The sequence below is a fragment of the Sinocyclocheilus rhinocerous genome, unplaced genomic scaffold (genome assembly GCF_001515625.1).
Source record: "Sinocyclocheilus rhinocerous isolate Xijiao unplaced genomic scaffold, SAMN03320098_v1.1 scaffold1084, whole genome shotgun sequence".
NCBI lineage: Eukaryota > Metazoa > Chordata > Actinopteri > Cypriniformes > Cyprinidae > Sinocyclocheilus > Sinocyclocheilus rhinocerous.
In genome coordinates, this window is record NW_015656001.1 from 704,156 (window position 1) to 731,647 (window position 27,492).

The 27,492-nt window shown below is 33.0% G+C and overlaps 2 protein-coding genes across 4 annotated transcripts in view; one reads left to right on the forward strand and one right to left on the reverse strand.

The window, feature by feature from the left end:
* The first annotated feature begins 613 nt into the window (after positions 1-613).
* LOC107719153 (RUN domain-containing protein 3B-like) lies at positions 614-16,039 on the forward strand. The gene is made up of 11 exons (XM_016526521.1): positions 614-780; positions 4,093-4,208; positions 5,098-5,231; positions 6,542-6,627; positions 7,115-7,204; positions 7,486-7,566; positions 7,675-7,846; positions 11,602-11,639; positions 12,072-12,218; positions 13,381-13,508; positions 15,639-16,039. The coding sequence occupies exons 1-11, from the start codon at positions 686-688 to the stop codon at positions 15,782-15,784; spliced, it is 1,233 nt and encodes a 410-aa protein (XP_016382007.1). The 5' UTR covers positions 614-685; the 3' UTR covers positions 15,785-16,039.
* Positions 16,040-22,102: 6,063 nt separating this feature from the next.
* Positions 22,103-27,492, reverse strand: part of slc25a40 (solute carrier family 25 member 40) — a 6,538-nt gene continuing 1,148 nt past the window's right edge. Inside the window, exons 2-10 of one of the 3 annotated variants that reach the window (XM_016526491.1) lie at positions 26,677-26,736; positions 26,502-26,608; positions 26,312-26,379; positions 26,103-26,227; positions 25,826-25,999; positions 23,498-23,607; positions 23,195-23,276; positions 22,997-23,077; positions 22,103-22,444 (exon numbers count right to left, since the gene is read on the reverse strand). In XM_016526491.1, coding sequence (XP_016381977.1) covers positions 22,329-22,444; positions 22,997-23,077; positions 23,195-23,276; positions 23,498-23,607; positions 25,826-25,999; positions 26,103-26,227; positions 26,312-26,379; positions 26,502-26,608; positions 26,677-26,736 — 923 coding nt within the window. In that variant the 3' untranslated portion in view covers positions 22,103-22,328. Of the gene's footprint in view, positions 22,445-22,996; positions 23,078-23,182; positions 23,277-23,497; positions 23,608-25,825; positions 26,000-26,102; positions 26,228-26,311; positions 26,380-26,501; positions 26,609-26,676; positions 26,737-27,492 lie in introns of all 3 variants that reach the window. The other 2 variants (XM_016526490.1, XM_016526492.1) reach the window with 2 other exon arrangements.

Below are 27,492 nucleotides of genomic sequence, written 5' to 3' on the forward strand. Positions count from 1 at the left end.
TCCCAAAATGCAGCACACTCAATTTGACCTTCTATTTAGTGTGACCAATGAATCAGAAGAGATATCAACTTATTTTCTGATAAAAGTTTGCTGTGTGCTACCATTTATTGTTGCATACAATGTGTTTTTTCCACATGCTACAATATACATTTTGGCTCTGAAAGACAATTCCTTCACTGAAGCCACTTCACCTCTCACGGCGTTTGTCTTATTGGAAACATGTGTACACCAATATATGTAATCGGTTAAATCTGTTACATACAATGATTGTTTTCTACCAGGAAAATGGATATCTACCTCATCGATATCTATAAAACGGATTTTCCAAATCGTTGTTTAGTAATCTGTGATTGGTTAATCCTAACCAGCGCTGAGAAAAGTAACAGAGAGCATATGACAACGCTGTCCTCTTCAGATGCAATGTTGATGGTAAATTACGCCTGAAAAAATAACAGATACATTTTTAATGACATTAAAATAAAATAAAAACTCAAACGAAGAGTTAAAATAAGACAATTATTTTAAAAAAAAAACTCCCAAACCACGCCCATTTTCTATACCCATATCATGCTAATTGCCTTTCCACTCGCTTATTCCATTTCTATGGCTCCGGTGAGAGTCAGTCAGCTGGAGACTGGTCCAAAGCATCAGAAGAGAAAAAGACGCGAGGAAATAAACAGCTATCATGGCATCGTTAAACCTCGGGTTCAACGGGGCTCGTAAAAAAGCGGCAGCGCGTATCAGAGCCGTAGAGAGGAGAAATCTGATCACCGTGTGCAGGTAAAATCTGATTACACATTCATCATCACTGCAGCACACCGGCGCGCGGAACATGTGTGATGATGATGATGTCACTGTTATTTTTTTTAGCACGTTTAGTTTTTGTAAAATGCTGATGCTGGAGCCGGGGAGATGAGATGATGTACTGCACACAGAGGCGCTGATCTGAGATCTGTCATCACAGCATCACGTCATATAGATGGAGTCCTTAGAAAAAGTACAGCTACTGAATGATTCATGCAACATGGCATTTACATTGTGCTCCGAGCTACTTAAAAGAAGGCATGTCAAAAAATGATTTTCTATGGTATGTTTTAAAAAAAGAAAAAGGTATGGTAGGATCATGGCACTCATCAAAAAAACAAAGACAACGTTTGGACATAATAAAAAAAGCAGATAGTCCATATGAATATTTTTACACCATTTAATGGCAGTTTTTATTTTAGATGTTTGTTTTTATATTAGAAAAGCTTGTGTCTTATAACTGGTTATGAGTAAGGATTTTAACTAGGGAATGAATAATACGCAATACCTTGAGAACTTTGTGACCCATTCTGTGTCACATAATGTATTGCTGAGAATTGTAGTATCTCTTTGCTGAAGTGGATACAGTACATGTTGTTTTACCTTACATCTGCCAAAATGTGCAGTATACAACCGGATCACACTGCACTGGGCACTGTATCCCAAAATGCAGCACACTCAATTTGACCTTCTATTTAGTGTGACCAATGAATCAGAAGAGATATCAACTTATTTTCTGATAAAAGTTTGCTGTGTGCTACCATTTATTGTTGCATACAATGTGTTTTTTCCACATGCTACAATATACAATGCAAAATATGCAACTTAGGCTCACTGGAAAAACATGCCTCTACTTAAATTTTTTTATAAACTATGATTTTTGAACTAATACATTTTTATGTCTGCATCACATGACCAACTCAATTGCATTTCTGATATAGTAAACTTGCTCAGCAGCCCACCTGGTACAGCATTGCACTTGCGAGGCAAGTCCTGTGAATCATGAATCATGATAAAATAGTTCAAGGACTTGGGGAATCGAGCTAAAATGGCATGGTTCCTTTAGCAAATGCGTTTTATCTAATGTTTGATCAAAGACTTGTGGAATCAAGATAAAATAGCATGGTGTTTTTATCTAATGTTTGCTTTTGTTAACACTATCAGTTAGGTTTAGTGTACAGTTTAGTGTAGGTGGTCAAACCCAAGGTTTAATACAGCTTTGATTTTTTTTTTGTGGATAAAACTGAACACACTTTTGTGCCATTCACTGGACATTTCACTTTGAAAGTCTTGTGAAATGCTCAAGAAGCAACGTAATAAAGCGTTGACGGATTCACATTTTAAGTAAAACTGAATGTACTTTTCGTGCCACTCACTGGAATATGATTAATTACATTAATATGTCTAATTAGTCCGTGCCACAAAGGCCACGTTTGAAGCAGGAAAAGCATCTGTCTGAACACATATGAATGTCATACCCATGAGGAGGCACAGCAGGAATCAGCCAATCAAAAAGCTTCAAGTGTGACGTGTCCACACATTTACAATCACAGTAAGACCGAAGCTCATGGCTCAGACAAATACAGCGATTTTTACTGTGTGTGTCTGAGGTAGAAAGAACAGAGGAACAGATAAGCAAAATCCATTTCCTCTCATGTTTATCCTGTGATATCTGATCCAGAGTTCATTCAGGACTGAAATAAATCACTGCGGGTCTTTTTGTTTTTGAGTGATAGCACAGTCTGTGACATTCAGAGAATCATGAAAGAACGTTCAGTATTTGTCAGAAAGTCTTGAATGAAGATTGTAATCTGAATAACTGCTCTAGATCAATGCTCCTAAAATGATCACTTCAAAGAAGTCCAGAGAATTTGGGACCTTCTCAACTGAAATGTCAGGCTGGTTTAATCTACGTGAGATGTGACAGGATGGCTTCTTCAGAAATTAAATTTTTGGAGATGGTTTTATCAGTATCAGATTTAATATCGTCGGTGTGACCTTTCATCAGGCTATTTTAAAGTAACTTCGCATCTCTATTTGTGCCATAAAATACTGTGTATCTCTGAACAATTCAAGCAGTAATATGATAATTGGTGCCACATGACCTCATTATTACATGATCATACTTACTGTAAGTGTTATTTTAGTATGATTTATATACTGTTATACTATTTATTAATATTTTGAATTAACTTTTATATCGTTAGTTCTCATTTTAATCTTCGTTTATGTTATAGGAATTTTATTCTGTGCTTTTGTCATTTTTTACATTTTTTTTATTTACCTTTAATTTATTTTTAGGTTTTAGTAATTTTTTTGCTTATTTACTTCAGTTAGCTGACAAGATAACATTTATCTTTTTTTTTTTTCAACCTATACTTACTTATATACTTTAACCTAACATATTTATTTAGATTTATTTCAATTACCAAAATTATTTTGAATAGTTTTAGGCATAAGAGGGTGTATTTTAACGTCCCAAAAAATACACACACAAACTTTAGGATGCTTGCAAATCCTTGGCATATAATGCTGATGTGCATTTCATACTAGTTTTGAGTTTTAAGTTACTTAACATGATATTTAACCATTACTTTCAAACTTTATTCTTTTTTCCCCCACATTTGCTCTGTGTGTTTTAGAAAGGAAATGTCAGAAGTGAAATTATCTCTGAAATGACATTTGCATGAAGGCTGCTGGGTATTTGGAAGTCATGAGGAGACACACAAAAGCACAGGAGCTGCCGATAATGAAAAGGACAGTCATTTATGCCATAATTACATTTGATGAGACCATAATAAACGGCACTAATGGCGCTCCACAAAACACAAGACATCTCCTTTGACTCTCAAATGCTCTTTTAGGGTTTTTAAAAAAGCTTTAGTTTAGGGTTTTACAGAAGACTCCGCTTATTTTAGCTCTGAATTAGACATCTATTTGTCTCCTTGCTGAGTTTTCTGAGGTTTTTTTTTTTGTGTCCAAATAGCAGCATAGTTATTGTTAACTAAAACTAAAAGTATTAAAATCTTTTTTGTTATATATAATAATGTTGAACTGAAATAAAATATAAATATAAAATTAAAAAAATTTAATGATATTTAATGCATTAGGAGATGCATTAAAATATGACCAAATCTTAGAAGGCAGCATAATTATGTTAATTATTTGTATAACTAAAGCTTGTCAGTGCTTTACTGTACAAGCTATTAGAAATGTTTGTGTTTTTAAACTGTATTGTGTAGATTTCTTTGTGCTCATGATTGTGATTGTGTGTGTTTGAGTATACAGGTTCTCAGTGAAGACCCTCATTGATCGCTCATGCTTTGAGACGATAGACGACACATCTGCTGAGTTCATCAACTTTGTCTCCATTCTAGAACATATTCTCAGCCATAGACTGAAAGGTGAGGAAAAAAACACACATACTGTCCTGTTTCACTTTGAAATTGTAAACTGCATTTGATCTGAGCAGCACATTTTTAGCAAATTGACCTGGATTTGATAATAAATCCTCAACGTGTGTGAGCACAGCAAAACACCTGTATTATTTAATATGTGAATAGGGCATTTAAATTTTAATGTACTTTAGAAAAAAAACAGCCTGTTGCATTCTTAGAGAGAGGGTGGTCATTAAACTAAATTACCAGTGTTTTATGTATTTATTTATTTATTTTTAGAAATATATCAATTGTTTATATATATAATATATTATGCATATAATACAAAAAACAACAACATACAACTGACAGAGCCTTAGAGAACAAATGAACTGACACACGCACTCAGAATAACTGTTGAAGTGAGCTATGCCAGAAGCTTCACACACCATTACATAGCGATGCTGTGATACATGCTGCTAAAAGACCTACACACACACACACAATCCAGCTGCTGTAATGAGGTATAAATACAGCACTGAGTGTCTCATTTTGGGTTCGAAGAGCTCCGACGACTCTCACAGCATGACAACACAGCTCTCACGCTCACTTACATATCGCTGTTTTTCAGCCTTTCAGCAATATTTGATCTCTCCATGTTTATGTATGTTCTCTGAAACCGCTTAAAAAGCAAGAAATCCCCGCAGAGCTCGTCACTTGTCGGATTCAACGCTTTCAATTACTAGCTCAGATATTTGCCCACAATGTCACTGCACTAAAACGTAGCACAACTGGATGCAAAAAAAAAAGAGAGAACTCTTTCTAGAAGAGTCTTGCATCTGAATGAATAGTACAGAGCTCTTCTTGAGGACTCAAACTGCTTTTATACTGCATTGTGTGTGTTTTCCTGCTGTAGGTCAGGTCAGCTGGTTTGGCTATGAGAGCCCGCGCAGTTTCTGGGATTACATACGTATAGCGTGTAGTAAAGTCCCGCACAGCTGCATCCACAGCATCGAGAACATGGAGAACGTCCGCAGCTCTAGAGCAAAGGTCAGGACGGACACATACGTCTGTGTTGCAGTGTCATTTAGTATTATTTATATACAGTTATAGTATTTATTATTATATGTGACCCTGGACCACAAAACCAGTCATAAGGGTCAATTTTTCAAAATTTAGATTTATACATCATCTGAAAGCTGAATAAATAAGCTTTTAGAGCTGAATAATATTTGGCCGAGATACAACTATTTGAAAATCTGGAATCTGAGGGTGCAAAAAAATCAAAATATTGAGAAAATCGCCTTTAAAGTTGTCCAAATGAAGTTCTTAGCTATGCATATTACTAATCAAAAATTAAGTTTGAATATATTTACAGTAGGAAATTTACAAAATATCTTCATGGAACATGATCTTTACTTAATATCCTAATGATTTTTGGCATAAAAAAAAAATCAATAATTTTGACCCATACAATATATTTTTGGCAATTGCTTCAAATATACCCCAACGACTTAAGACTGGTTTTGTGCTCCAGGGTCACATATTGAATTAACTTTTTTATATCTTCGTTTATATTTAAAATTTGGTTTAAGTTTTAGCAATTCTGTTATATGCCTTTGTCATTTTTATTATTTAAAAAAAATGTATTTAGCTTTAATTTATGTTTTATTTATATTAGCTTTAATGCATATTTATTTAAGTTTTAGTAATTTTAGTACTTCGAATTATTTAATTTCAGTTAATTGCTAATGCAACATTTCAAATTTTTTTATTTTAATTAAAACAAATTTTCATTTAACTTTTCGTGTTAATTTTAGTTTACGTTTTAGAACCTTCATGTGCTTTTGCTATTTTTATGACGTTTTAATATTTTTATTTACCTAATTACCTAATTCATATTCATTTCAGTTTTAGTTTCAGTAATTTTAGTAATTCATTTTATTTTAGTAAGTTGCCAATGCAACATTTAAAACATATTTTTTTTACTTAATATTTTTATATATTTTATTAGATGTCTCTGTATTTTTGAATTTCATATTTTTTATTGTTAATTACGGGAAATAGTTTTTAATAGATTTAGTTTTAGATAACAATAACAACAGGTTTACAACAATAACTGGTTTGGTGTCATATTTCACCATGCTATCACAAAATATAAAGGGGATATTTTGTGATAGAGGAAACTCTCAGATCAGACTTGTCCTGTTTAAATCTAGTATTGTCATCCGCCTCGGATGATTCGATCACAAACGGTCAGCTAAGACAGATTGCCAGCTCAATTGCTGTGATGTTACGTCAGTGTTAAAGGCTTTAGTGGTTGACAGGTAAGAGCATCCCTCTCTCGTTCTTTCCCTCAGGGTCGTGCCTGGATGAGAGTGGCGTTAATGGAGAAGCGTTTGTCTGAATATATCTCTGCAGCTCTGAGAGACTTCAAAACTACAAGGTGACTTTCCACAGCCCTCAGACACACACTGAGACTCTTATATTTGATTGCAGGTTGATTGTGGTAAAATCTTTTTATGGGTCTCTCTCTGTTGTCAGCCTCTCCACAGCACAGATTGTTTAAACATAGCGATTTTACTGAAATAAAAACAGCACCATATGAATTATTTAGCAAAATATTGAGGCACTTTCAAAATATTTGAGCAGTACGTCAACGTCTGGTTTAACTCGGTGGTTTTACTTTGGCGGCAGGACTGGTAAGACTTTTAAATGTTTCATTGTAATATTGTGAAATAGTTTTACAGTTTATTTATGTGATGGCAAAGCTGCATTTTCAGCAGCCATTACTCCGTTCTTCAGCGCCACATGATCCTTCAGAAATCTTTTAGATATGCCGCTCAGGAAACATTTATTATTATCAGTGCTGAAAACAGTTGTGCTAATTGTCGTTCTCTGGTCTTCATCAGTTTTGTGTGTTTGTTTGTCAGGAGGTTCTATGAGGAGGGGGCTGTAGTTCTGGGTGAGGAGGCGGGGCTTCTGGCAGATACTCTGATTGGACTGAATGCCATTGACTTCAGGTATATTCATGTTCATTCACTTCCTTTCTGTGGGTGGAAGTGACATTCAGCTGTGCCACTGCAGGACAGGATGATGATGATTTATTGTATGGGTGGTGCTCTATAAACACCTGCTGACACGAGCCACACACACAGACACACACACAAATATAGATGCTGAGAACAGCCTCCGTATTGTTTTGTAGGATCATCACTTCCCATAATACTCTGCCACAGTGACATTCTCATCAAATAAAGTGCATTTGTTGGCTTATGCTGAAATTTTCATTCTTGATTGACAGTTTCTGTCTGAAAGGGGAGGGGCTTGATGAGAGCTGTCCCGTCATCATTGACTACACACCGTACCTTAAATTCACACAAACGTAAGAGCACTACACAAAAACACACATATAAACATGCTGGCTTTGTGAACATGCTTTAGGCTTTCCTAATGCATGAGATTGAATATTATGTATGTGTGTGTGCTGTAGTTCTGACAGCATTAGCAGCGATGAGGAGGAAATGAGAACGCTGGGCAGCAGCAGCAGTGAAGCAGGCACTCCTGAATCCCACATGGCTGCCAGTCTGATGGCCGATCAGAGCACCTGGTACAGCAAGAGCAAAAGACTAGAGCAGAAATACAGAGTCGTGCTGGAACAGAAGGTGAGGACGACTACTAATCCTACTATTTCTGCAGTATGTATAGCCTACTGTGTGCAGTATGCTGAATTTTTGTATGTATAGAATACCCACATCTACTGCAGTTGCCAAAATGGGTAGTACACAACCAGAGCACACAGTGAGCTTCCCTTTTCTTGGTTTTCATTTGATGTGCATGCAAATCAACTTTTGAGCATGCTGCATTAAAAAAATATGTGTAAATTCATCATTTTGTAATGCATAACACTATCATTCAGAAGTTTAGGGTTTTTGAAATGAGTCTTTTACACTCACCAATGCTGCATTTATTTGATCAGAAATACAGTAAAAACAGTAGTGTTGTAAAATATTTTTACTAATTCAAATAAATAAAAAAAAACGTCTTTTTATTTTAAATTCTATTATGAATAATTCAATATAAAGAGTAATATTTATTTGAAATATTATTCAAATGAATATTATTGAAATATTATTGATATATATATATATATGTATGTATATATATGTGTGTGTGTATATATGTATGTATGCGTATTTTATTTTATAGTATTTTATATTTTTTATATTGTTTTAATTTTAATTACAGTTACATTTTAGTAATTTGTTATGTGCTTTTGTATTTTTTGTAATTGTTTTTTGTTTTGGTTTTACTGATTTTAGTTCTAATTTTAGTAAACTTATGTTTTTTTTAGTTAAAGGGGTGGTTCACTGGGGTTTTTTCTAGGCTTGATGATGTTTATGGGGTGCAGTCTAACATGTGTTAATGCTTCGTTTTTTTAAAAACGCATTATTTTTCACATAATTTACCTTTATTCCATACCGCTCTGTCCCTTCTCTGAGAAAAGGGCTGATAATTTCCTTCTTTTATGAAGCCCCGCCCTCAGAAATACGCGATGGGCTCTGATTGGTTAGCTAGGTGTGTGTATATATATATATATATATTTATTTATTTATGTAACAATGCAAAAGTCTTTACTGTCACTTTACTGTCAATTTAATGCATCCTTGTTGAATGAAATTTATTTATTAAAAAAAAGAAAAATTTACTGACCCCATACTTTTGATTGGTAGTATATACACTGATTCTGATACTGTACTGCTTTGCAGTGTTTGTTTTTAAACAAACAAACAAACAAACAAATAAATAAAACAAATTTTCAATTCTTAAATTATTTTAAAATTGCCATGAAAAGTCTTTATTCCCTTAAGTATTCATATTTCCTAACTGTGTCAATAATGTACCAATAATTTTAACATCTCTTTCTTTACTAATTCATTCGCAAAAAAAGCAAAATTATATAAAATTTAAAAATTCTCTATTTTTAGTCAGTCACGCTGCATGCTGTTTACATGCATTTTTTAAATAGTCTGTAGTATAGAATATATACTGTCATATATAAAATATATAGATCATAAACTATATATACTGTGTGCCATATTCAGTAATCAGTATACTAGTTTCCCTATCATGTGAGATGAACTTTGAATGTTAAACTGAGCGTGAATATTTTCTAGATCAGTGATTCTCAGTGCTCCTGAGTGCGTCATATTTCCAGAATCTAGTCTGGCACCCTCAAATCAGGTGTAACTTTGCAGATATTGTTTATGCTCAAACAGCAACATTAGACATAACGTTAATAAAGTGAAATCGCAATGAACCACCCCTTTAAGTTCAAGGTATTTTGTGAAGTTATGTTTTTCATCTAATATTTACATTTTATTTTAAATTTATTTAGTTATCAAAAGCCATTTTTATTTTTTTAGTTTTAGTTAACAATAACAGCACTACAAAAATGTAATATAATGTTCTTTATCATTTCATCATCATTTAATGAATTATTGTCATCATCAATATATCTTTTTTCAAAAGCAGACTTTGTGAATAAGATGCAAACTTTAATGATCTATAAATTACCTAATTTGCATAGAAATTACATGTGTTAAAAAGAAACAATGTGTTAAAGGGATAGTTCACCCAAAAATGAAAATTCTGTCATCATTTACTCACCCTCAAGTTGTTCCAAACCTGTATGATTTTTTTTGTTCTGCTAAACACACACACACGTTTGTTTTTGTGAATTGTGGGGACATTCCATAGGCGTAATGGTTTTTATACTTTACAAACTTTATTTTCTATCACCCTACACACACACACACACACACACACGCACACACACACACATTTACACAAGATGTTTCTCATCTCTTAAAACCTTGTCATTTCACTTTTGGATCAATTTTTCTGTAAGTACACTTGACCTCTGTTAGGATATTACATTAGATGCATTATTGCATTATAAGGGTTTTGAAAAATGGGGACATGGGGTAATGTCCTCATAAGTCACCTTCTCCTTGTAATACCTATGTCATACCCATGTCATTATACAAATTTGTGTCCTCATGTGTCACAAAAACGCGCGCACACACACACACATTTTGAAGAATGTGAGTAACCAAACAGTTTATGGTTCCCATTGACTTACATAATATTTTTTTCCATACTCTGGAAGTAAATAGGTACCAGCAACTGTTGGGTTACCAATATTTATCAAACTATATATAAATTACAGAATTTTCGTTTTTAGGTGAACTGCAGGTGAATACTTAAGGCAAACTCGGCCCATTTTGAACCTAATTAAAATGAATTGTGATTAGTTAGTGAATATGACACTGTATTTCATGCTGAAATGCTGCACACAAAACTGGCACAACTGTTTGCTAAACTTGCCTGTGTAAGTATGATTCATGCTCATGGAAATGTGCAGTTGCTGGAGGGGAAAGGTTAATTATCTGTGCGGTGTGTTCTCATTTATCATCTGATGTTATGCTCTGTGCTGTGTAGCAGAAGAACGGTTAATCTTTAGTGTTTTCCGTGGCTGCAGAGTGTCTGAATGTTTCCTGCCTCCCGAGTCCTCCGATTCGTTTCTCCTCTCATTCTGTCAGACAGCTGGAGTTTATGGTTCAACCGAGCTCTGGAGATCCGTGTGCTCGAGGAGACGTCAGCAGCTCGACCAGAGCAGGGTTGCTATGGAGACAGACGCAAATACGTTAATAGATGATTGCAGCATGTAAGCGGAGAGAGGATTTGATCGATGGACTGGAGGCATGAATGAAAGACTAGAGGAGAGACTGATGGGAGAATGTGTTTGTTTGCAAACCATCTATCTATCTATCTATCTATCTATCTAACAAAAATATAAACAGCAAAAATTGTATATTAGAAGGATTTCTGAAGGATCATGTGACACTGAAGACTGGAGTAATGATGCTGAAAATTCAGCATTGCTATCACAGAAATAAATTCCATTTTAAACTATATTCAAATAGAAAACAGTTCTTTTAAATAGTAATAATATTTCACAATATTACTGTTTTTACTGTATGTTTGATCAAATATTTGCAGCCTTGCTGAGCATAAGGGACTTTTTTCAAAAACATAAAAAAAATATTGCCGACCCCAAACTGTTGTACAGTAGTGTATATTATGCAGTGTGCAGTATGCTAGTTAGTATTTCATTATAGTCATCTAGTTTGATCTGGAAAGACATCGCTCATGGTCGGGTGTTTAATTGGATCATGATGGTCATTCGCTGCATTGCAGAAATAGAACAGGGTCTTAAATCTGTGTCTGGAAATAGCTGCTTGGATCTGGTTATAAAAGATAAACTTTTTAAGCTGACTTGCTTATATGTTGTTTATCTCAGTAGATACAAGTATGTCTTTGTACATGCGAAGCTGTTTGTGTTTCTCTGTATCAGCTGCTACGGACCATCTGTGCGAATCAATACAGATGTCCGTGAGTGTTCGCAGACCACTATTAGTGATTTTTCAGCTGAGTAGTCAGTTTTGAAATCCAATTGCTGAGGTTAAAGACTCTGTTTATGGATGAGAGTATTTGATGCTGAATGCTATGTTTCAGATGTTAGGCTTTGATCAGTGACTTGTTGATAAAGATGGATTTTGGAGAAGGTTTGGCAGGTGTTTGTGTGATAGGAGGTAAAATTTTAGACAAGCCGGGTTGATTTCCTGCTGTATAAATTAGGGCTGCACAATGGTTAAATTGATATTCATGATAAAAAAAAGTGTCCAGATTAATTATATTTAATTAATCAAGAGTAGCAGAAATTGTGATTGTGAATAAAAAAACTGATAGTGCAGCCCTAGTACATATACTGCTTTTTCAGCTTTTTAGCACTGTCTCTTTAAATGATAATGTTTGTTTCTCCAGGACGGTGATGAAGAACCATGACCTTCGCTCCAGACAGGAGCTTACCTCGCACCTGACAAACCAATGGCCCTCACCTGGTGCCTTGGATACTAATGCAGTTGCCTTGGATACGCTCCTGTACAGGAAACGCACAGGACCATGGGAAGAGTATGTGCTTTCTGTTTTTGTATCTCGTCAATGTATCCTCTCAGATTACGCACGTCCTTATGAGATACATGCAGCTTCACACCGCAACTCATCTAATATTGGATTCCAGTCAAGTTGCTGGTGCTCAGCGAATGATCCAGGAAGCAAAGGCTCTCAGGCTCTAGTTTTAGCTCGCGTCTGCAGCTCTCGAATCACATTACAGTGCATGCTTCCTACAGCAATTGCTCTCATGTATTGATAACCCACAGAGGTTATTAAATGGGCTGATCTAATTGTAACCCAAACTTCAGTGGTGTTTGTGATGAAAACATATAATGTTATTTTCAATTATTTTATTACCTTGTTTTCATGACAATTAAGCACATTTCCTCGCCAAATTTTTATTGCTGTCATGCGTATAGACTTATATTATTGTCAGTAGTGATTCTTGTTAGATTTTCATTACTTAAATGCTATTGTTTAGCGCATTATAGTTTTTATGTACCGTAAATCAGCATAAATGAAATCAGCACAAATACTATCATGATATATAAATATTCTTGTTTTATATATTTTTTTTCACATAACAGTAATAGGAATATTATTAAATATTAAATTTTTTTATGTATTTATTTACATAATATACAGTCACAATTTAAATAAAATCTTAATGTCCTAAATCTTAATGTTCTAAAATAAAAAATAAAAAAATAAATCTAAATTATTAAAAGATAGACTTTAGATAGACCCTAACCTTAACCCTAAGCAAGATATACTTTTTAAAATGTTAAAGGGATAGTTCATCCAAAAATGAAAATTTGATGTTTATCTGCTTACCCCCAGGGCATCCAAGATGTAGGTAACTTTGTTTCTTCAGTAGAACGTGTTCTACTGAAGAAACAAAGTCACCTACATCTTGGATGCCCTGGGGGTAAGCAGATAAACATCACATTTTCATTTTTGAGTGAACTATCCCTTTAAGGAAATATTAATATATTAAGTTTTTTCATTTATGTAATATATAGTTTTTTTTCATAATTTTAGTATGACATCACATTGTAATATATATATATATATATATATATACACACACACACACACACACACACACACACAATTGATTTATTGATTTTTTTTTTTCATTTGTGACTTGTACATGTTCTTTATTTGTGTGTGAGCACAGGAAAAGCTTCCAGAGTTTGGAGCAGCTTTCTGCAGATATGAGTATCTCTCAGATGTCTCTGGAGCCAGCACAGCTGAACACGCACAGTCTGGACAGCAAGGCAGGACTTACACACTGGCACAGAGAAGGTTTGTGATGCATGTGTGTGTGTGTGTGTGTCCGCTATGGTGACATCATTCTCTGATAACCAGCTCTATTATAGATGATGTCATTTCACAATGGAAGGGTCCTTACTCCACCTGAGTAACTCAATATTTGTGTTAATCTCACGAAACCCCCCACAATAAAAAGAAGAAAAATGGGAAATGACATTTTTCTCAAAGGAAATGAGGCATATTTTAAGACAATTAAGAATTTATGTAGTTTGGAGTTTCAATTAAAAAAAATCTTCTCAAAAATGCAAATTAGCATAAAGGCAGTACAACTATAAACTAATGTATAAAACACTTAAATCTTGTATAAATAATTTTTTCTAATTAATAATGACATTTTTGCAGTAACGAGAACTGAAAAGAGTGACAAAATGTAAATAATACAATACAAAAACAAAATATGCAAAAAATATGCAAAATATGATTAAATAGTGTTTTTAAAAAAGTGCTTAAATCACAGTTGATAATTGATTTTGGTTTGTTCACTTGTCAACATTCATCATTTAACAGTCAGGTTGAGAATATCTCTAGAGCTATTTTAGTATTATTTATATTCGATTAAAGTATTTATTAATTATTATTTTGAATAAGCTTGTATATTTATATTTTCAGTATAATAACAGTTTAGGTTTTAGTCATTTTATGTGCTTTTTTTATTGTGTTCCCCTTTTTTATGTAGCTTTAATGCAGTTTTATTATATTTGAGTAATTTTAGTATTTGAAAAACGTAAAAATTAGAAATGTTGCCTTGGTAACTATTAGTTTTCATCTAACACTTACATTTTAGCTTGATTTTAATTACTCAACTCAATTTTGAATAGTTTTATTTTGAATTAAAAACAACAACTATTGCTCCATCTATTGCTCAGATGTTGTGTCTACTGCTCTGCCTTTTGTCTGTTTAATAACATCATCCTCGCTCATGTGTGAAAGGACATCAGTGATACTACTGTGTGCATGTGTGCTTGTGTGTTCACAGGGAAAGAGGATACTCCGTCTCTGAGGGGTCTGTGTGGTTCCTTAACCTCAATGGCCAGTTACAAATCTCTGGCCAGTCTGAAGTCCCAGTCTGGACAGCAAGGCAGGACTTACACACTGGCACAGAGAAGGTTTGTGATGCATGTGTGTGTGTGTCCGCTATGGTGACTTCATTCTCTGATAACCAGCTCTATTATAGATGATGTAATTTCACAATGGAAGGGTCCTTACTCCACCTGAGTAACTCAATATTTGTGTTAATCTCACGAAACCCCCCACAATAAAAAGAAGAAAAATGGGAAATGACATTTTTCTCAAAGGAAATGAGGCATATTTTAAGACAATTAAGAATTTATGTAGTTTGGAGTTTCAATTAAAAAAAATCTTCTCAAAAATGCAAATTAGCATAAAGGCAGTACAACTATAAACTAATGTATAAAACACTTAAATCTTGTATAAATAATTTTTTCTAATTAATAATGACATTTTTGCAGTAACGAGAACTGAAAAGAGTGACAAAATGTAAATAATACAATACAAAAACAAAATATGCAAAAAATATGCAAAATATGATTAAATAGTGTTTTTAAAAAAGTGCTTAAATCACAGTTGATAATTGATTTTGGTTTGTTCACTTGTCAACATTCATCATTTAACAGTCAGGTTGAGAATATCTCTAGAGCTATTTTAGTATTATTTATATTCGATTAAAGTATTTATTAATTATTATTTTGAATAAGCTTGTATATTTATATTTTCAGTATAATAACAGTTTAGGTTTTAGTCATTTTATGTGCTTTTTTTATTGTGTTCCCCTTTTTTATGTAGCTTTAATGCAGTTTTATTATATTTGAGTAATTTTAGTATTTGAAAAACGTAAAAATTAGAAATGTTGCCTTGGTAACTATTAGTTTTCATCTAACACTTACATTTTAGCTTGATTTTAATTACTCAACTCAATTTTGAATAGTTTTATTTTGAATTAAAAACAACAACTATTGCTCCATCTATTGCTCAGATGTTGTGTCTACTGCTCTGCCTTTTGTCTGTTTAATAACATCATCCTCGCTCATGTGTGAAAGGACATCAGTGATACTACTGTGTGCATGTGTGCTTGTGTGTTCACAGGGAAAGAGGATACTCCGTCTCTGAGGGGTCTGTGTGGTTCCTTAACCTCAATGGCCAGTTACAAATCTCTGGCCAGTCTGAAGTCCAGCGAGTATCTGGCCAGTCCAACAACAGACATGACCAGCCCAGGACTCACTCCGTCCTGAGAAACAAGTATGGACATATAAACACATACACAAATACACCGGCCTGCTTCAGATGGTGTGGCCTTCGAATTGTAGTGAAAAAACGGAAATCTACCTATCGGTATCATCCTCAGAGACATTTCAGCTAGACAAGATGAAACCCCAGTGCTGTCCTGACTGGTTTTAGTTCAATTTGAAGTGCAGTTTCATTTTTAGATGTGAACATTTGGTCGTTGAAGTCCATAGCTAGTGTAGGCATTAGCATTAGTGAATATTGAGCATAATGTATCATGATGAATGACAATCTTGACTCAGGACATCAGTGAATTTCAGCTGTTTGTGAAATTTTGTTTATCTAATGTTGTTCAAATGTCTGCTGTTTTTGGAAAGTCCACAGATAAAGGTTTTCATGGTGTTTTAGTTTTTGCTTCTGTTCATAAGATTTGTCCTGTGTGGAATTATCCTGAATTACTTTATTACTTTTAAATTTGATTTAACTTCACATTTCCTATTTGATTTGAGTTGATTTGAAATGTTAGATTTACTGTTTTATTTCATTTAATATTTTATTGTATTTTAACTTTGATTTAACTTCATGTCTTACTATTTTATTTGATTTGATTTTAAATGTTAGATTTAAAGTTTTATTTAATTTAATATTTTATTGTATTTTAACTTTGATTTAAACTTCTTGTCTCACTATTTTATTTAATTTTATTTTAAATATTACATTTCATTTTTTAGTTCCATTTCTTATTTTATTTTATTTTATTTTTATAAATAAAACCACTTTTCTTTATAAATTACATCAATTATTGTAATTAATCTAGCCCCTCTTTACACATTTTGGTTCCTTAAAAAAACTTTTAAAATTGACATGCCAAGTAAAATACATTGTAAACTATTTTTAACAGCTTTCAAAATATTAACATAAACATATAGCTCTGAAATTTCAGTAAGAAAAATATTTAGGACTTTAACCTAATTGTATCCATCAGAAATTGTTTAAATTGTGAGAAGTGGCTGTTCCATATCAGAATGGGAAAAACTGGAGCCATAATGATATTAAATCCGATTCGATTATGACAGAAATGTTAACAACAATACTGCTTTGTTCACCTGCCTTCATTTGTCTTTTTAGGGAGTGAGAGGAATATGATTTCAGACATTTCTATTTGCTTTTATATTTAGTTCTCGTCTCTGGCTTTTAACTAAAGTGTTTGAGATTCACTCTGTCCTCTTACATGGAGAGGTCTTCCATATTCATCAGTTCTGTGATTTACATAATCATACAGCACTCAAACATTGGTTTTGCATTTTTCCCCCACCGTCACTCTCAGATAGTGGCTAATGTGCACTGGTGTAAAGCATAAATAAAGAAGAAGAATATGGATGACAAATAATATGTTGCATATTGGACTGGAACCAGAACGTATTCAAAATCAAAGATCTTTAACGTAATAACGTCTGAACTAGTTTTGTCAATTTAATGGGATTAATTATAAAAAAAGTAAGACTAAAAAATTATTAGTTAATAATTTCTTCTAATTTGTATGTAAATGCTGTAATTTCCTACCTCCAGAGCAATTCAAGCTTATAGTACCACATTGTTTTTGACTGTATAATGAGGCTGTGGACAATAGACCAATGATGTTCAATGACATGGACATAAATAATATATTGACTTCAAAGCCATTTTTTTAATGTCAATTCCATGCTTTTCATCGGCCACAGTTCTCTTCATTATAGGGCTTTTTTGTGTGGTTAATTTAATTACAAAACTAGAATGTCATAATTAATGTGCAGTATTTAATTAATTGTTAATCCATTGATTAATCCCATTTTTATTTAAATGTAAGGTTTAATTGTAGAATTAATTGGTAAAGTTGTGTTTGAAGTTCAAGTTGAATACTCCTAATACTGCTGCTGATAATTATAAAAAAAAATTCCATTAAATATTACTAGTGTGATTTGATCATAAAACAGACCTGTTTATAAAATCAGTTTAAGAGGCATGCCAAGCCATGGATTATATGTAAAAATAATTTAAAGTGTTAAGAAATGTGTATGATTACTCATGAGCATCAGTACAGTCATAGCAGAAATTCCGGGGAAACACATATGCAGAATTCCCATCGTTGCCGCTCATCAAAAATAGTCTTGTCAGCTCGAACATTGCCTTGCTAAATATCCATGCTCTTAGTGTTGAAGAATGTCTCGTCTGCGTTTTTGGAAAGTCCACAGATAAAGGTTTTCATGGTGTTTTAGTTTTTGCTTCTGTTCATAAAATTTGTCCTGTGTGGAATTATCCTGAATTACTTTATTACTTTTAAATTTGATTTAACTTCACGTTTTCCTATTTGATTTGAGTTGATTTGAAATGTTAGATTTACTGTTTTATTTCATTTAATATTTTATTGTATTTTAACTTTGATTTAACTTCATGTCTTACTATTTTATTTGATTTGATTTTAAATGTTAGATTTAAAGTTGTATTTAATTTAATATTTTATTGTATTTTAACTTTGATTTAAACTTCTTGTCTCACTATTTTATTTAATTTTATTTTAAATATTACATTTCATTTTTTAGTTCCATTTCTTATTTTATTTTATTTTATTTTTATAAATAAAACCACTTTTCTTTATAAATTACATCAATTATTGTAATTAATCTAGCCCCTCTTTACACATTTTGGTTCCTTAAAAAAACTTTTAAAATTGACATGCCAAGTAAAATACATTGTAAACTATTTTTAACAGCTTTCAAAATATTAACATAAACATATAGCTCTGAAATTTCAGTAAGAAAAATATTTAGGACTTTAACCTAATTGTATCCATCAGAAATTGTTTAAATTGTGAGAAGTGGCTGTTCCATATCAGAACGGGAAAAACTGGAGCCATAATAATATTAAATCCGATTCGATTATGACAGAAATGTTAACAACAATACTGCTTTGTTCACCTGCCTTCATTTGTCTTTTTAGGGAGTGAGAGGAATATGATTTCAGACATTTCTATTTGCTTTTATATTTAGTTCTCGTCTCTGGCTTTTAACTAAAGTGTTTGAGATTCACTCTGTCCTCTTACATGGAGAGGTCTTCCATATTCATCAGTTCTGTGATTTACATAATCATACAGCACTCAAACATTAGTTTTGCATTTTTCCCCCACCGTCACTCTCAGATAGTGGCTAATGTGCACTGGTGTAAAGCATAAATAAAGAAGAAGAATATGGATGACAAATAATATGTTGCATATTGGACTGGAACCAGAACGTATTCAAAATCAAAGATCTTTAACGTAATAACGTCTGAACTAGTTTTGTCAATTTAATGGGATTAATTATAAAAAAAGTAAGACTAAAAAATTATTAGTTAATAATTTCTTCTAATTTGTATGTAAATGCTGTAATTTCCTACCTCCAGAGCAATTCAAGCTTATAGTACCACATTGTTTTTGACTGTATAATGAGGCTGTGGACAATAGACCAATGATGTTCAATGACATGGACATAAATAATATATTGACTTCAAAGCCATTTTTTTAATGTCAATTCCATGCTTTTCATCGGCCACAGTTCTCTTCATTATAGGGCTTTTTTGTGTGGTTAATTTAATTACAAAACTAGAATGTCATAATTAATGTGCAGTATTTAATTAATTGTTAATCCATTGATTAATCCCATTTTTATTTAAATGTAAGGTTTAATTGTAGAATTAATTGGTAAAGTTGTGTTTGAAGTTCAAGTTGAATACTCCTAATACTGCTGCTGATAATTATAAAAAAAAATTCCATTAAATATTACTAGTGTGATTTGATCATAAAACAGACCTGTTTATAAAATCAGTTTAAGAGGCATGCCAAGCCATGGATTATATGTAAAAATAATTTAAAGTGTTAAGAAATGTGTATGATTACTCATGAGCATCAGTACAGTCATAGCAGAAATTCCAGGGAAACACATATGCAGAATTCCCATCGTTGCCGCTCATCAAAAATAGTCTTGTCAGCTCGAACATTGCCTTGCTAAATATCCATGCTCTTAGTGTTGAAGAATGTCTCGTCTGCCTGTGTGTGATTTCAGTTCTGTACCGCAGAAATGCATGTTTTACACTGTTCAGAGCTCGTCTTTTCAGAAGCCAGTACATCTAAATGTGCATCTCAAGGTTTTTTTGAGATTCTTACAGCACTGTTTGATCTAAAATGTGCAATTAAATGTGTAGAGTGGAATGAAGGAAATACATTTCAGTATTGCTTTTCAGTATCAAGAGTTTTAGAGAAAAGTTAACACTTGTTTGAAAGCTGCAGAATTGTCACCTTTACAGACATTTTTGAATGTATATTGTTTGTTTTTGTGATTTGAGTTTTTCTTTCTTTAATTTTCTGTTGCACGGTGACGGAAATAAATGGGGTGAGGATAATGAGGGCGCACTGAGATGAATATCATATATTCAGCTAATTATAATTCAGCCTCAATATGTTTAGTCAAATTTTACTTTATGTCCTCATCTATGATCATGTTTTTTTCAATAAATTCTAATGTAAATACAGGCTTGGCTGAATGCTGGTTTTGTCTCATTGCTATGTGTGCAATGGAATACTAGCTTACAGAGCACTTTGTATGCATTCAACATTTTTTGTCACACAACCTCATGTTGCATGTTTAGTTTGGTGTTATCAATATAAATTAATTGCAATTGTGTAAAAACTGAATGTAAAAAAACAGATTGCTGTAATTAATTTGGATTCTTTCATCACATGGAAATGGAAGGTAAATAGTAGGCTTGCCGCGATAGACGGTGCTGACGGTGATACCAGTGTTAAGCCGCAACACCGGTTACGTCACTTGCCCACCGCGGCACCGACCCCCAACGTCGTTTTGATTTTTTATAGTAATAAAAATAATTTAGTTAACTAAAAGAACAGACACTACAATTAAAAACTGAACGGATTTAGTTTCGAAACGAGATGTAAAAGCGCCTGTTTGGCAATATTTTGGATTTTGAAAAGCCTGTTGACTTTTGCTGTTTATCTAAGGTGATTTTGGAAGTTTTTTTAAACATTCGTTTCTTATTTAATTGGTTCCACATTGTTTGCTGATTTTTATTTTATTTAAACTTTGTGTCATTTATTTTTTTTTTTTTACATCAAGGTGTATGCCGTGCCTCCAAGCTTTCTTATCTGTTTTGCTAATAAACTTTCTACGTTTCTTATTTATTTGGTTATATATATTATACCATGTTTACTTAGCCTATTTCCAGTTTTGTATACCTATTTAAACTTTATGTAAGTTATTTGTTATTTTATATTAGGCATAGCCTGCCCTATAGCATGGTGTATTTTTATTTGTTTTGTTAATAAAAGTTCTGTTTTATATATAGGCTAAAGTGAGTTTGACGTTGTATTTTGTTGTTGCATTCAAGCAATTGACGCTGAACTGCCGCTAATTCGAAAGTGAAAGTAAAATGCGCACTGCGCTTTTAAGCTATTTAAAAACGAAGGAAAGTGAGGAAAAGAGGGGAAATTCAAACGAACTAAAAACAAACAATTGCTTTACGCCGAATTGCCACTATTTGAAAGTGAAAGTAAAATGCGCAAGCAGCTTTTACAAGCTATTTAAAAGCGAAGGAAAGCGAGGAAAAGAGGGAACGCCCCCGCCCCCGCCCCTGCGTGATACCGGTATTAAAGGTGTTGTCACACGTCGATTAACCGGTGGGAAAATTTCCTCACCATCACAACCCTAGTAAATAGATTACAATTTTGTACATCGCATAAGATCTTATGCGCTCCTGGTTCAAGCAACATAAATCTGTAAATCTAATTAAAATAACTAGAGACAATATTCTGGACTGAATAAAGAAATCGAGACAAATTTGAAATCATTCTTCATTATTGAAGCCCTTAAAAAGCAGAGGACATACAGTGCAATTTAAAAAGTTGTGAATATTCATACTTAATTGTTAGGCATTGGGTCAAGAAATATATTAATCAACAATTTAAAAAATCTATTAAGTACAGAAAAATTCAAATCCCCTCATCAGTCTCATTTTTAACACCATTTGCACACATTGACTTCTTTTAACACAAACCTCGAAAATACATGACTGAAACACTAAAACATTTAACTAACAATTAAAAGTCAACCAGCCTGAACAGGTAGAAAACAGATTACAAGTATAATCATGTCTGATGGGAATACATTTGGTGTCAATGTACAAAAAGGCGGGGGGTAATGTTTCTTCACCTTTTTTAATTAATAAATTTCAAAACTCAAATATTAAACTATACTTTTATTATTTATTATATTTTTTAATACTTTAACCTAAGTGGAAGATGCTCTGTTACTTTTAAATATTTACTAAAGAAAGTAAATACTGATTTATTTTACAGCAACTCTATAAACTAATCTCTCTTTTAGACAGACACAGCACAAATGATAGCATGTTGGGGAAATTTGTGGAGTAATCTGTGGTTAATTTACTGAATCTTAACAAAGGTCTGTGATCAAGTGTTCTTCTAAATCAGTGGTTTGGTGTGTGAGATCACGTGCTGGGCTGTAGTTATGTCACCCTCTGTTTCTTCTGGTTGTATCTGCGGAAAAAAGCTTTTCCGAACTCATATGTGCTGATCATTATAGCACATGCCGGAGCCACTTTAATCAGCCTCGGCAGAAAACCTGAGGATAAGAGACAGAGAGAAATCTGAGCTGTGCTGCTGAGACATCTAGTGGTGATTTGAAAATCACAGCTCCAAATATATGTATACATACAGAAGAAAAAAAAAGAAAAAAAAAAAGTATATATATATATATATACAAAATAAAATAATATAAAATAAATATAATAAAATTATATTTCAAATACATGTTCTTTGGATCTTTCTATTCATCAAAGATTTGTGAAAAAAGTGTCACAATTTCCACAAAAAATATATTGTTTTCAATAATGCACAACTTTTTTCAACATAATAATAAGAAATGTTTCTTGAGCAGCAAATCAGTATATTAGAATGATTTCTGAAGTATCATGTGACACTGAAGACTGGAGTAATGATGCTGAAAATCCAGCTTTGATCACAGAAATAAATTACATTTTAGATTACATTAAAACGGAAAACATTTATTTTAAATTGTAATAATATTTCACAATTTTAATAAATGGTATATTAATTTTATCGATCCCAGATTTTAGAACAGTAGTGTGTGTTCTATATGAACTTATATATTTACCTGCAAATAGTCCTGATACTCCATTTTCAGCAACTATCCTTTTCATCACATAATATGTGCTGGATGAGACTTGTGTGGACACTACACAGATAATACTGCACATTAATGTCATATACTGATTTGATTATACAAGTCAAACCAAAGCTCTGAATCCCAATTATGGAAACCATATTTACATAATTTCACCTGAATATTCACATTTCATTGTCTGCAGTTCACCCAGTTCTACCTGTCGTTTTGTCTTGACCACATCAAATGGCAATGTGACGATTGATGCAAACTGAAACAAGAAAATACAGGTGCTTAAACAGGTATTCGACATATTAGGACACTTTTTTTTTTTACAATACAAATGCAATGCGGCCAAATATCCTGGATATTTCAAAATATGCTTAGAGTGATGGGATTACATTGGACACTACATACTGTATGCATGTACTAAATACCAGTAAATGAGGCCCATGAGAGCTCTGATGATACAGATGTAAATCACAAACTCACTGATCCAGACAGCGCTCCAGCTGTGAACGTGATGGCAAAGGTTGGATCTGTAAAGTTGTAGTATTGACAGAGCCAGGCTTTACCCTTCTCATAGTTAAACCAGTACATAGCTGAGGAAAAATAGAAAGTCAGATAAAAAATTAGGAAACAGCAGCAAACAATACACATTCAAACAGTGATGTGAAGACCCCTTAAAAATATGGTCAAATGGAAAAGATTCTGCTATTCTGTGGTGTACTTCTGTTCAAAAGTTTGGGTTGGAAAGATTTTTTTACGTTTTTGAAAGAAGTTTTATGCTCACTAGGGTTATTACAGTTAACTAAAACCACACAAAAACTTTTGTTCTTGAAATAAAATAAACTATAACCATCGCCCCCCCCCTTTTTTTTTTTTTTTTTACATTTTTTTTGCGTATTTGTCACACTTAAAAGATTATAATATAAGAGATAATAATATAAATGTATATACACGTAAATATTTTCTAAATATATACTGTATGTGTTTGTATTTATATATACATAATAAATAAATACAGTACACACACATATTATGTAAACAGAAACTTTTATTTTGGATGCGATTAATCGTTTGACAGCACTAGAAATATTATTACCTTTTAAAACAACTGCTTTATAGTTTAATATATGTTAAAATGTAATTTATTCCTGTGATGCAAAGCTGAATTTTCAGCATCATTACTCCAGTCTTCAGTGTCACATGATCTTCAGAAATCATTCTAATATGCTGATTATGCTGAATGCGGAATATGCTGACTATCAGTGTTAAAAACAGCTGCTTAATAATTTTGTGGAAACTGTGATATATAGTTTTGTTTTAATGAATAGAAAGTTCAAAAGAACAGTGTTTATTTGAAATTTTAACAAATATCTTTGCTGGCACTTTGGATCAATTTAATGCATTCATAAAAAAATGAATAAAAAAAAAATCTGACCCCAAAATTTGTTTGGCAATCAGTGGGCAAGACTGCTTACATTTTTAATAAAATGAAAGCAACAAAGTAATATGGAGTAATGCAAAAATACAGAGCTGGACATTTCGCAAACAAGTCTACAGGAGGAAGACCTTATCATAAAGTAGGGCTGCACGATAAATCGAAATGGAATCGAAATCGCGATTCGACAGAAGCACGGTTCTGTGATCAGCAGTAAATCTCCATCCAAAGGCCAGAGGGCGCTCTCTCGCTGAAACTCCAAATACGCCTCGCAGAAGAAACCCAGGAAATGCTGCAGCTGAATAAACAGAAGATTCAACTGCTTTCATTGATTCAACGTGGCTAATAAACACACGATTATGACAATATATTTTTTTTTGATCAACATTTCTCATTATCATTTAGTTAAGTTTGACGTACTAAAATAACAAAAAATGAAATAAAAATGAATAACAAATTGTATAGAATGCTTAAAAAACAAAAACTAATAAAAATAAAAAACACAACAAAAATACTAAAACTTTGATTAAAATTAAAACAGAAAATATAAAAATAAAAACTTATTTAAATATGAATTAAAACTATAATATTATCACAATGAAACTAAAATAACTTTGTTCACCAAGGCTGTATTTATTTGATAAAAAAATAAAGTAAAATAAGTAGTATTGTGAAATATTTAGTGATGTCAATTGTCAAACAATTAATCGCATCCAAAATAAAAGTTTTTGTTTACATAATATATGTGTACTCTGTATATTTATTATGTATATATAAATACAAACACATGCATGTATATGTAAGAAAAATATGTTATGTTTATATATTAATATATTTATATATAATATAAAATATAATAATATAAATGTATATACACGTAAATATTTTCTAAATATATACTGTATGTGTTTGTATTTATATATACATAATAAATAAACACAGTACACACACATATTATGTAAACAGAAACTTATAATCACGCAATAAAATCGTATTCGATTTTTTTGCGTAACTTGTCAGTGAACTACGGCTCTGTGTAGTAAATTCTGCTCCATCTGAAAGCACGTGATGATGATTTACTGCTGATTACAGAACCGGCATTACTATCAAAATGCGCATGACAATCGCATTCGATTAATCGTGCAGCCCTATTATAAAGTTTATATAAATCAATTATAGAATGCAATAATTTTATAGAATATAATTTAAAGTATATCATTTGTGTGTAGATATCATTGGCGTTTCAAAAACATTCATTAAAATTTACATTCAGAACGTTCAGTTTTATATTAGTTTTTGTATTTTTGAGTCTTGTGTTTATAAATCAAGTGCTTCAAAATGTGAAGTCTGTGATATGTTGGCTGTGAGTGTTTGACCTGAGAATGGGACGTCTCGGAGCAGCGTGGGTCCCCAACCCCTCCACAGAGACCGCCAGCCCTGGTTGTGAAGCGCTGACTGGATCACGGCGCTCAGCTCTCGGTACGACTGCTTCTCAGACTGCATTTTAGTGCGGATCAGCTCCAGGGGGCTGATTACTGTAGCCGACCCCACTGACACACGCAGAAATCTCATGTGAAGCCAGGCACACTTTGATATAGAAGGTCAACATACGGAGAAAAGGTCAAACACTTAATCAACAGGGTTAAACGTTACCTCTCGCGACGGCACCGGCCAACAGCGGCGCATAATCTGATCGGTCACCCATCCTGAGCTTGAGAACAGCACATAGCTGATCGTAACATGTAAAATAGATGACAGTCGCAGGCACTGCCATCACTCTACGAAGGGAAATGCATTTCATTATTTGTGTCCCAGCAAAGGTCAGTTGGGTTCGGACAGCAGATTCGTAACTGAACACTCACAGTGTTGGAGGAAGACCACTCCACAGAGACCTGATTCCTTCCATGCGTATAATCTTAATAAAGGCATCCTGGAACAGAAGAACAGAGTGTCTGAATGAGTTAAACCTATCAGTAATATTTATATATTTAAAAAACATCACAGGTAAAGAGAAACTGTATTCACATCACAATTGTATATGGTTTAGCTTACCAAAGTGCCGGAGAAATGGCCAGGTGCTTTGTACCATGCCTTTGAAATGCCATTCTCACAGACGCATATATGATCCATCAGGCCATTACAGTACACAAAACATTTTCCTGCAAATCATCAAAAAATGAGTGAGTGAGGTTTGACTTCATTTGAACAGAAAACTGCTCAAGCTTACCTTTGGGAAAAGGATTCCTTTGTGCCTGCAGTCTGATCTTCACCACATCCAGAGGTGTTACTGTGAACATGAAGAAAGCATAATAATTATTAAATAGTTATATTTTAATAAATAGGTGAATGTGTCTGCAAACTTGCATTCAAAAGTTTGGAGTCTGTAAGATTTTTTTTATGTTTTTGAAAGACCGACGTTTCTTATGATTACCACGGCTGCATTTATTTGATCAAAAATACAGAAATCAGTACTATTTGAAATATAATTACAATTTACAACAACTGTTTTCTATCTGAATGTATTTTAAAGTATAACGTATTCCTGTGATGGCAAAGGTGAATTTTCAGCAGTCATTACTCCCCCCTCGCAATTAGGCCTGTCGCAATAATCAATATATCGACTTATCGCGCAATATATGTACATGACCTCAGTCATTTTTGGTGACGCAATATATCGCCCATTATATTTACTTGAAAATTAATGTCACCATGTTTTGTACATTCCACTTGCGCCTCAGTCTTTTGCAGCTTCTCGTACATAACGTGGTGTAGTCATGAGGTGCTAGTTCAAATAAAAAAAAAGCTTCTAAATTTAAAACATACTTAAAACTGGCAAGCCGTCAAAACTGTACTTTTAAGAAATGTTTCAAGGAATATTAGACATGGTACAGACTATTAATAAACTCCTATTAGACTCCAGACTATATTAGATTAATAGATTCACTTTAACCTGACATTGTCCTTTACTAAAAATCACGACCAGGGAAGTCGTAACCCAAAGGTTGTGAGTTCGAGTCTCAGGTCCGGCAGGAATTGTAGGTGG

What these genes read in the sequence shown, in the direction of transcription:
- LOC107719153 (XM_016526521.1), top strand. Translation starts at nt 686, where the DNA reads ATGGCATCGTTAAACCTCGGGTTCAACGGGGCTCGTAAAAAAGCGGCA. An exon ending in AATCTGATCACCGTGTGCAG is followed by an intron (nt 781 to 4,092) that starts GTAAAATCTGAT and finishes TTGAGTATACAG; the next exon opens with GTTCTCAGTGAAGACCCTCA. An exon ending in TCTCAGCCATAGACTGAAAG is followed by an intron (nt 4,209 to 5,097) that starts GTGAGGAAAAAA and finishes TTCCTGCTGTAG; the next exon opens with GTCAGGTCAGCTGGTTTGGC.